At 39.4% G+C, this 11607-nt stretch overlaps 1 protein-coding gene across 2 annotated transcripts in view; it reads left to right on the top strand.

Moving 5' to 3' along the window:
• Nucleotides 1–8441, top strand: part of PIK3CA (phosphatidylinositol-4,5-bisphosphate 3-kinase catalytic subunit alpha) — a 66800-nt gene extending 58359 nt beyond the window's left edge. For both annotated transcript variants that reach the window (XM_075938017.1, XM_075938018.1), the window contains 2 exons: nt 82–233; nt 1594–8441. In XM_075938017.1, the coding sequence (XP_075794132.1) occupies nt 82–233; nt 1594–1864 (423 nt within the window). In that variant the 3' untranslated portion in view covers nt 1865–8441. The remainder of the gene's footprint in view (nt 1–81; nt 234–1593) is intronic.
• Nucleotides 8442–11607: the final 3166 nt, after the last annotated feature.

The following is an 11607-nucleotide window of genomic DNA, read 5'->3' on the forward strand; positions in this document are numbered from 1 at the left end:
GATGAACCTATATTACTATGAAAGCTGGCTAAATGAGCACACTCATTTTTAAATGTGTAACCATTTGCTCCTTCTTTGAAGCTGTTTCACATAGATTTTGGACACTTTCTTGATCACAAGAAGAAAAAATTTGGTTACAAACGAGAGCGTGTGCCATTTGTCTTAACACAAGATTTCTTAATAGTGATTAGTAAAGGAGCCCAAGAATGTACCAAAACAAGGGAATTTGAAAGGTAAGCTACCTTTTAATTAAGCAGTTATTTCACATACATGAAAATATGTAATCAGTTTTTGTTATATATTTTGATGTATCTTGTAGCAAAATATCTTAGATATAATAAAGACCCAGTGATCTTTAATACTCTAGTCTTTGACCTGAATCAAATGCGTGTGTCATAAGACCCTGTATAGTAGGGGTAGGGACCCTCCTTCCCAGAGGTGGGATGCAGCCCCTGGCTTGCCTGGATCTGGCCCCCTGAGGCTCAGCACTGGAGAGCCTGTGCTGGCACTCCACCTCCTTTCCCCCCTCCCCCCCCGCTACCCACCTGTGGGGCTGGAGCACATAAAATCTATTAGCCTGGGCTCCCACTAGGATCTGGTGTGCAAGGGGAATGTGCGAAGTGTCTTTCTTCCTTTTGTCAGGGGCTTTTCACTTGGCTTCTCAGTTGTGTTCAGCCCCTGACTGATTTTTCTGTGGGTCAGTGGCTCCCAATCCAAAAAATGTTCCCCACGCCCTGTATAGGTATTAGTTTCATTTAACTCAGAAACATATGCAGGCATCCAATTTTACATCAAGTTGTGGGACACACATCTGTGTCTCATTGTCTGCCCAAGGTGGATGTTAAGTGTAACTTTTTTAGAACTACAGTTGACCTTTGGTAAATTTTACTGGTAATGATCCATTTTGATTTAATGCATAAAATATCTAATCTTCTTAGACTTGTGTAACTCAAGTGGCTTGATGGATTTCCTTTAAATATTTCACTTCTTACATTTTGAGTTTATGAACTCAAAATAGGGATTTAAAAGTGAAAGTCTGTCTCTAATTTATCTGGTATGAATTAGGCACTGTAAAATCATTTAAAAATTAAGCTAATGTAAGGGCAAATCCACACTACAGTGCTACATCAGCATAGCTGCACAGATACAGATGCACTACAATAGTGTGTTTGGTGAGGATGTGCTATACCAACGGAAGAGCACTTTCTCATATGCATAATGACTCCACCTTAGCAAGAAGCATAAGTAGTATTGGTGGGAAAGGACTCCCGTGTTGACATAGCACTGGTGTGGACAGTAGTGTGCAAAATTTACCTTGCTGAAGGGGTGGAAGCGAAGGTGCTTTTTCACATCCCTGAGTGATTTACTTAGATCAACTTAACTGGTAGACAGACCTCCTCTGAGTGGACGAAATGAAGGAAGATAGTACAATTAATTTTTTTCCTGTGCCATTTACATTTTTTTTTAAATGTGGTCCTCAAACTTTTTTAGTGGCACACCTGCCTCTCACCACCTGTTGCATCCAAAAATTAAAGCTATTGTGGATCCAATATTACCTATCTTAAATGAACCACTCTTGTCTGTCTTTTTAAGGTTTCAGGAGATGTGTTATAAGGCTTACTTGGCAATTCGGCAGCATGCTAATCTCTTCATAAATCTCTTCTCCATGATGCTTGGCTCAGGAATGCCAGAACTACAATCTTTTGATGATATTGCCTACATACGAAAGACGCTTGCACTGGACAAAAGTGAACAAGAAGCTCTAGAATATTTCATGAAACAGATGAATGATGCTCATCATGGTGGCTGGACAACAAAAATGGACTGGATCTTCCACACAATAAAGCAACATGCATTGAACTGAAGTGAAAGTAAAGAGATGATAAACTGATAGCCCACTTTATGGGTGCTACACTGCACTGTTAATACTTGTCAGCAGCAAAGACTGGTTGCATAGGAATTGCACAAACCACAGATGGCATTAGAATATACAGAAAGAGCAAACATGAAATACTCAGAATTTTTTCAAAAATAATGTAAAAAGTGGGGTTTCAGATAGCACTAAAACTATACACTTCAAACTTAAGCTTTTGTGTGATGTGCAACTTCATGTTATGCCTTAAGCCCAAAAAGGTAAACTTGGAAGTTTGGCAGGAAGTTTTTTGTTTAATTTGAGAGAAGGAAAATCATGCTAGCATCAAAAATAGTTCATCACACATTACAGTAGGTCTGGTATCACTTTAAAGATTATGTTGGGTTGCAAAGTATTGAAAAGGAAGAAAACATAGTGTTTTCATAGGTATTTAAATAGTAGGTATAGTGTTGAAATTGAAGGAGTTTTGCAACTCAGATTTAAAATATTAAAGTGAGGGGACAGTTCCTTTAAATTTAGTCAGAGGCATAATATATTTTGGTTTTAATTGAACCTTTGACTTCTGGTCTGTCATTTGCGCCATTTTGAAAGAAGTAGGAAATAGGCCTTCTATATGTGGTATTCTCCTGGACAGTATTTGTAAGGAAGAAAATTATAGCTTCACAAAAACTCTGGTCCCCAGCATCCCAACTGACTGACTTAGAAATTGAATGAGCAGGATAGGGTTTAGTGCAACAAACCATTGTAGTGTTCACTTTGGGATTTGATTTAATCTAACTTGAACACAATAGACTTTTTCACATGTTTTCCAGAGCCTAGAAAAAGGTTAGTTGTTAAAATTATTGAAAGATTATTTTTATAAAGGCTATTTATATAATAGGAACTATTAATATATATATATTCTTTATTTACATGATTTGTCCCATATTCACTCATTTAATTTTGTAACACAGTTCTCTGTGTCAAGACTCCTGTTGTCCATAATGTCACTGGTGTTCAGCTGTACTCACAGGACCAAATGCAACCCTGGTGTAAAAGGATGCAAGTACCACTGAAATCAGTGGGAGATGTACTCACTTGTGCCGGCATTGAACTTGTCCCTGATCTCTTCAAAGAATCTCAGGCAATGTTCTTAACATTACTTTGGACTGGTCTACACTACTGCGGTAAGTCAGCCTATGTTACACTACTTCAGTTACATGAACAACATAACTGGAGTCGCTCTACCTTAGGCTGACTTACTACGGTGTCTGTGGGAGGTGCTCTCCTGCCAACTTACCCTATTCTTCTTGGGAAGGTTGAGTACAGGAGTCAACAGGAGTGCACTCTACCATCAACTTAGCAAGTCTTTACCAGACCCACTAAATCAAAACGGCAGCATCAGCTGCAGTAGTGCCATCTACTGGTAAATGTAGACATGGCCTAAGTGATATGCTGGCTGTTCAAGGAAAGTATGGCTAAATGCTCAGCCTCTGGGTCCATCTTTTCTCTTTCTCTCTTCTCTTTCCTGCTTCTTTAAAAGTAGCTGTTTAATCCCTATAAACAACACATAAGAAGTAAATTTGCATTTTCAAAATGAGTACCAGCTACTTATAGTAAATACTTTGGAAAGCTCATAGCATGTGATGCTGCCAAACAAACATTTTATAGCATGCACACTTTTATACATGTGCTCTGTCTTTCTCGAATGCTCTGTGTGAGAATGTGAGTAAGAGAATAATCAAATTGTTAGGCAACAGCTTTTGCAAGTATCAAGACTACTAGAGTTTTTTAGATTGTTCTTATGCACAGCTGCAGGCAGAACGTTTTTTATAAACTCTGAAATATTTTTGACAACTTGCTAAACCCAGGATTCTGAAGGTGAGATTTGTTCCAGTGTTTTAAACTTGTTAGATTCACGGCATTTGAAATGAATTCCAAAAGCCCAGGAGTTTGAAGCGGACGGGTTTATTTGCACGCAGACCAACACATATAGGTGTAGGTACCACTCAAAAAAGTGCAATACCAGATGTATATATGCTGAGAGTTGGTATTAGAGTCCAACTTTATAAACAAACTGTACTTTGTACAGGCTGTATCTATGAAGTATTGAGTGGTTGGATTCATTTAGCAAAATATAATGTGTTAAAAATGTGTAATTATAGAAGGTGTGGATAGCAGTAAAGCTAAGATTTTTATTTGGCCTTTTAAGACACTTTTCTAGTCATTTGATTCCTACAGTTGCTTATTGAACACACAGGTACTTGACTAAATAATATGGTAAAAAAAAAAAACCACAGTTTTCATGAAAAATACCAAGAAATACTAAGACTTGAGTGGGAAATATGGCTAGTCTTATCTCTGTAGAACATTTTAGAGGAATCCAGCAGTCCTCTGTCCCTTTGCTTGGATATGAATGTTATTAGAACACAACTACCCTTATGTACAGTCAATCCATGCTAATGTTCTAGTTTTTATTTTTTTTAATTGGGGATTAGTTCCAGCAAGAAATTCAGTTACAGGATACAGATCTGAAACCCTGAGTGCTGTAATTCATGATTTAACAGAGAGATGTGTTAAAGTGCCACATTAATTGTCTCAATACAAGAAGAATCATAAGGATAACATATTACCCTATAGAAAGATTCCTTTTAGGACCTGAACTAAAAGGTCCGCTCGAGTTTGTTGGATTTTTATGGGCTTGATTCTTCATATTTTGCACCTCATGTTAAATGCTGCCATCTCAGAATGGTAGTGTTTTGCACCCACTTTGCATATGTTGCAGTGTTGTGAAAAATTAGACCCGATATCTCGAAGAGACTGCGTCAACAATACTGCATGAGCTATAAAAGAGTTCTTATATGCATACTAGAAGAAAGCAAACTAACTAGCTAACCTAGGTATAATAAGGTTTGGGGTAACTTTATAATTAAAGAAAATGGAAGCATGGGAAGATAATGGATGGGGATAAGGGATTTGAAACAGTAGTTCGTGTTAACAAAAAATAACACCCTCTTTCCCCCGAATATGCCATGGACTTCCATGGAGTTACTCTTATCTTAAACTGGTATGTGGGGGGGAATCAAACCCACTATCTCAGCTACAGGAAAATATTTGCTTTGCAGACCATAAATATATAGGCGACTTTGATATTGTTTGGAATTTGATTTTTTTAAATAGTTTTTTTACAATTGACATTTAACCGGAATAGAGGTTTGAAAATGTTCCCTCTGCTCTGAATACCAGCTGTGCAAACATTAAAGAAGTTGATTTTTGTGCTTGGACTGAATCTAAGCATCTTGCTCCAGCAAAACTCCCATAGAAGCCAATTGCAGAGGAGTCTAATCAGAGCAAGGAGCCCAGGGTTTGTCTTTACATTTTTATGACAAAGCCATTAGAAAAAGTGACTTAAGGAATATGTATTAAATTGTAAACCAATGTAACTAATTTTTTTCAACTGTGAAACTATTTGTTTTTTGACAAAACAGGATGCTGCTGCTTTTTTTTTCTTGAAATACATTTTTCTAAAAAGTTACAGAAGAAACTCTTGTGCTGACTTGCATATGCACACTTTTCTGTTCTTAAAGAGTGCATTAGTAGTTTCTGGTGTAAAACAGTCTATCAGTATAATTTGCTTTTATGAAAAACATATAAACAAAACCAAATTTGTAAGTGGTTTGGTATGTTATGGGAAAAAATATGAAAAGCCTAGATATTAAGGGCACTGTCAGAATTACCAAGTTCTCTACATACTGCATATTTGACCTCTAACTTTTTTTAATGCAAAGTCATCTAAACCCTGTAGTGGTCAGTAGCCCATGTTAACAATTTTAGGGATATTTTCATTTGCATTGTCATTTTATAACTGACATGCTCTGTTTGCTCTGAACAATAATTGTGATTTCCTCCTGTTTTTCATGTCTGTACAGGTTACAGACCTGGGCTGGACCAGTTTAAAAACAAAAAAGCCACTTGAAATTATGATATAGTGTGAAGTCAGACATCTTTAAAATGCTTCATTTTTAAAGAAAACTCTGTGGTTCGGGCAGAATTTTGATATGCTGCTTCTAATTTTTTTATACAACTTCCATATTTCATTTTTTTTAAAGTTTTACTTGAGTGAAGAACCACCTTTTTATACAAATACTATACAGCTGTGGACACTTGTGGTAAATTCTTGAAGCCCAGTTAATGTTGCAATATACTTGATACCAATAGTGAATTTCTATTTATTTTTTTCTTTGGTCAAATTTGTCTCAGTTTATGTAAGGCTCTATCTGTCCAAAATGTTTTGCACTATTCCATCCTGCAGATAGTCAAGGTTTTAGGTCTCCGTTGATAAACAAACTAATCAAAAATTGAGCCTGTGTAGAAACTTGCATGCAAGAGCCAGACCTAGTAGAGACTTTGGGTTTCCAGTAACTCGCATGTCACTTTGGTGAAATTCTGATGAATAGAGTTACTCTTGATTCACAGCAGCATTTGAGTAATCAGAATTGGGCCTTTCATCTGAGAGAGATTCTCCAGCCCTTGTTTGCTTGTCCATGTGACACATGAAAATTTATTTTGCTCAGGCCTGGACTGCTCTAGAAAATTGAGCAAGCTTGACTGTGTCATTCAAGGGTATGAAATATTCACTCCCCTGAGCAGCATAGTGAAGCCATTCTAGTGCCTTCCATCCTGGGTTAGGTCAATGGAAGGACTTTTTTAAAACTTTGATACCACCTCTCCGGATACACTGAAGCTCTGTAGTGATATAACTGTGCATCTGTAGCATTTCAAGTGTAGACAAGCCCTGAGAATGTTCCAGATGCAAGTTGGTGACACTGGCTGGTAAAACACCTATAATTTTAAATATTTGTTTTCTATTAACCAGCTTCATGCACTTTTACATTTCAGGAGTGTAATAGCCTTTTACTTCTGTTTTTAAGACTTCAAGGATGACCCGTTTAAAGAAAGCTCTATCCTAGAAAAAAGAGTTTCTCTCCCTATTCCATGATCACAGTTGGGTGCTTTATGAAATATGATTTCAGAAGACATGATTGTTCTTGATATGGCATTGGGAGCATAATATTCTTCGGATTTTTTTTAATTTTTTTTTCAGGTATCCTGGGACATAGTATACTACCAGCATGAGGAGAGTTAGTCAAAATCTTGATAGAGGTGCCTCCAGGTGAATATAACCTGGAATATTTCACTTTTTTGTTTTTAGAACACAACCACTTGTGAAAATACTTACAAAAATTAATGCTGAAACATGCTTCAAAATACATATACCGTACAGTGTGTCCTTACTTTCACTCTGTGTGGTGTGATGTTCGTGAGAGGCAATAATACAAAAAAAATTCACGTCATATGGTTTATGGGATACTACTAAATCTCCCAACATGTAAATTATAGTAGCAACATTTATTTTAGTGGAACTGTGCTCATATACAGTAAATAGTTGAGGATCTGGCCCACTATCTGAACTTATCTAATCTGTGGTCATACCCAGTTACCCAGTTTTATTGAATATCTCAGGCTACGGAGAGACGAAACTGAGCAAGACTTTATCTTTAATAATCTTTATATGCCTACCCTATTCTCCTAGTTCATGAGGGCCAAACCGGATTCTTCTTACCTGCAAATACATTTAATCAGTATCTGGTTTGATTTAATTTTCTTTGACTCATTGAGATTATCAACTGGCCAAAACTGTCTTAATTTCTTTTTTAATGGAAAAGGTTTAATCCTCTTTCTGCCTTACAGACACCATGGGCTCAAAACTGTTTTTATTTTCTTGTAAAGTTTCCCCTTCCTCTTTCTGCTAGTGATAACTGACAGTCATGCTCTGGATATTGACAAAGCCCACTGACTTGAGATGTATATTTTATATGTACCCATCAACAAAGGGAAGACATCTATGCCTCCATCTTTGCTTTAAAAAATGGAACACTTGACCACAAACTGACTTCCAAGGCTCTTGTGCTTTTGAAAGCCTGTTTCATGTTTTCTGCATAATTGGTACTCACAGTTGCAAGAATTTTGGATAAATAGAGTCCAAGTGGGTGTATTCTACTCAGTGCCCACATGTTATCCTTAAAACTAATGGAAATTATGTGCCTGTATCAAGAGGAGAACATAAATGCTCCAAGTATTTACTTGAAATCTCTTAAAATGTAGAAAATTCCTATCCTTTAAAGTAACTATTAACTAGAGAAAAAATATTGCCCTGTAATTAATTAGTCATTCTATGGATAAAGGTTCTGTGGTATAACACATTGTTCAGCATAAGGGGGGGACTCTTAGTAATGGTCCAAAAAAAGTATTTAAGACACAGCAAGATGCATGTGTTGTTGTATTGAGATTATAGTCTTGCAATATCACTTTAAACATTCATTTTTTCCTTTTTGCTGTGCTACTCAAATAGCAAGAAACGTTTGGCCTATGCACTTATTGTAGTTTATGTTCATCCAAACCTGTAAAGTCTGCTTTTTATTTAACTTTGCAGTCTGTATCTCATCATGATGTGTATTTGTTTTTATCACATTTTTGAGTGTCAATGTATATACTAAAAGTAAATTAAAATGATATGGTTGGTACAGTTTTGTATTTTGAAATATGCATATTTGTATAAGAGTTGGTGATGAGCTTTCTGCTGATTTGGAGCATGTTTTAGGTGTTTCATATCTGATGCATTCCAAACAGACAAGAAAGACACTACAGAGAAAACGTGTAACACCTGTTGGGGAAAAAAATTAATAGAGATAATTACTTTGTGCTTAGATTTAGGAAGAGGCAGTAACCTCTCCAGTTAAAGTTGAGACTATTCCCATTTATATGTGATTTTTATCCTGTAAGTCACTTGGGCTTTAAATGTGTGGTGTTCGATGATGTTTGCCCAAATTTTGAGGTGTTTCAACCAGGCAGTATGAGAGGGATTTAAATGTTTAGGTGTTGATTATGTTCTGAAAATTCTCCTAAAGCTTTTTTGCTGTAGTTGAAGCAAACAAAGGCATGTCATAGCAACATCGAGTAAGGTTTATTAGAAAAGACTTGGTGATGTCTGTAAGATTAATTTTGAAAACAGGAAAAGCAAATTTGAGAGGTTATTCATTGCTGAAATAAGAACATCAAAATGGCTCTTTAAACACCAGTCCTATTGACGACTCTTGTAAAGGTAGAGTTATCTTTTTAAGTAAGTATTTTCTTTGTGGAAATAGCAGCTGTTTTATATTTCAAAGGGAGATCTCTCAAATGCATTTTTTTAAAGGGGGTATATCACAGCCTAACCTGAATGTGACATGGTTCAGGCTCACTAAGGGATTCTGTACAAAGAAAACAAATAGCATCCTTAGCTAGATCTATATTTCAGTTGCTTCATGACCCTAGTAGCAAAGTGCTCACATCATGGCCTTGGTAAAGGGAATTTTCTGTTAAGATGTTAAACCTATTCAATGGTAATCTATTAGGGCTATCAAGTGATTAAAAACATTAATCACAATTAATCACTCAATTAAAAAATTTAATCCTGTGTGCTGCCCCTTTGAAACACTGCAGCAGTGTTTCCAAGGGGCAGCACCGCAGGAGCCCAGGATCAGTTGGAGTGTCCAGCTGATCCCCAGCTCCACGTTTCGCTGCCCCTTTGAAGTGCTGCTCCGGTGCTTCAAAGGAGCAGCGCTGCCCGGAACCCAAGGTCAGCTGGGGACTCCAGCTAATCCCAGGCTCCTAATGTGCTGCCCCTTTGAAGCACTGGAACGGCACTTCAAAGGGGCAGCACAGCATTAATGCCTGCCATTCATGCGTTAATCGCAGGCGTTAATGCAGATAAATTGACAGACCTATAATCTATATCCTTGGGGGGTTTGATGCTCTAAATCAGGGGTCTCCAAACTACGGCCCGCGAGGCCCTCTCATCCGGCCCGTGGAGACCTTTTTGTCTGGCCCCGCCTTCCGCGTGCCAGTGTGATGAGGCGACCCCCGCCCGTCCCTGGGGCGCCGCCGAACGGGCCCTTCTTGCCGCGGGGGGGGGCCCTGTCAGGGGTGTGCGGCGTGTACTCACGCCGCGCCAGGGCAGGAGAAGCGGGCCGCTCCGCTGACAAGCGGCCGCGCGGCGGCAAACGGCGCAGGGGGCGGGGGTTAGCACGGGCGGCGTTCCCCCGCCCAGACTGACAGGGCAGCCGGCCAATCAGGGGGCAGGATGGGCGGTGGTGGTAACGCCCGCCCGGCGACGTGCGTGGGAACGTGAACCCCGGCGGGAACTTTAAAAAGGTGACCCCTTCCGCCCGGGGGGGGAAGGAGTGAGCGGTGGCAAGCAGGAGGGGAGGACAGCGTGCAGAGGAAGGGGAGAGCAGGGGGAAAAGCCCCCCCCCTTCTCAGGAGTCCAGACCCGACGGCCACCCAGACGGCAGGACCAGCCCCGGCGGGAGGGGTGGGCGTCTGGATATACGACCGTCAGCCTGACGGACGAATCAAAGGTGACCGCCCCACGGTGGGGGGAGGTAGAGGGTCACACGAGGAGGGAAAGGAAGCAGCCCAGGGCAGAACTCGTTAGAGTTGGCGGGCTGACGAGTTACGGCAGGAGCCCCGTCAGCCGGACCGGAGCCAGCTGGTTCCATGTCCTTAGGGCCCTGGGCTGGGGCCCTTGAGTGAGGGTGGGCCTGGGCCCCCCTTTCCCTCCCCTTCAGAACTGGAGGGAGTGCATGGTCAGAGTACCGGCCACGCTGCGACAGAGGGCGCAATAGGCAACTGAAATTCCTCGTCGTGAAAGCGGCCCCCGAACTGCTGTTTGATAGTTAATGCGGCCCTCGGGCTGAAAAGTTTGGAGACCCCTGCTCTAAATGAAAACTATAGGACAAGACCCTCAAGATCACAGACTTAAACAAGTGGTGAACCCACTGACTCCTGGATCTATAATTTTTTGTTTAATTTTAAAAATCTTATAAAGAAAAATAAGAGGGCAAAAATGTCAAACTATGTAATATGGATTATTTTCTTTACCCTATAGCAGAAAGCTAAACACGAAGGAAGGGCTTAGGAAAGTCCCAGAATAGCTTTATCAGTATAACTTTTTTTCCCCTCTAGTTCCTTGTTCAGAGTTAGAGATAGTGATTCTTTCAGTGATATATACACCAGTCTAATAGCAAATTTTTTTGTCTGTATTACATGATGTTCTCAGCTTTTTGTCTTGTTGCTCAGAAAGAACTTAGCCCTACAGAGAATGTCTTCTCTTCCATATATAGCTTTTGCCATGCCTTGCAGAGGAAGGAGGCTGTCTGGAGATTTTTTTCCAAAGCTGCATAAGTGATTTGGGTGTTTGACTCCCTATTAAAATTTAATAGGGCTAATGTGTTCAAATCTACAGAGTGTATTTGAAGATCTCAGCCAAATGCATAAATTATGCAACTTTTAAAATGTGTAAATTACTTAACCCATCCTATCATGTAGCTAAAATATGGAGCATGTATAACCACCTACAGCCAGCTGTGGTTTGAAACTAGGCAGCTGTTTCTAACAGAGTGACTATATCTGAAAAAGGTGATATCTGAGAAGTGCAGAATATCAATTCCTGGAATGTAGGTAGTTAAAATGCATTTATCAGAATAAGAATTTGGCCTGGATCCTGTTAATATCATATCTCATGTAAAAAGTGCAACTGGGTTTTCTTTCAGCCCCAAATACATAAGACATTTTACATGAGACGGAGGTTGTCTCTTGTCAGCTATAGGTTCTGTTCATGAGAAACAAACTAAAGCTTAAAACAGAAATCCATA

The sequence above is a fragment of the Pelodiscus sinensis genome, chromosome 10 (genome assembly GCF_049634645.1).
Source record: "Pelodiscus sinensis isolate JC-2024 chromosome 10, ASM4963464v1, whole genome shotgun sequence".
Taxonomy (NCBI): Eukaryota; Metazoa; Chordata; order Testudines; family Trionychidae; genus Pelodiscus; species Pelodiscus sinensis.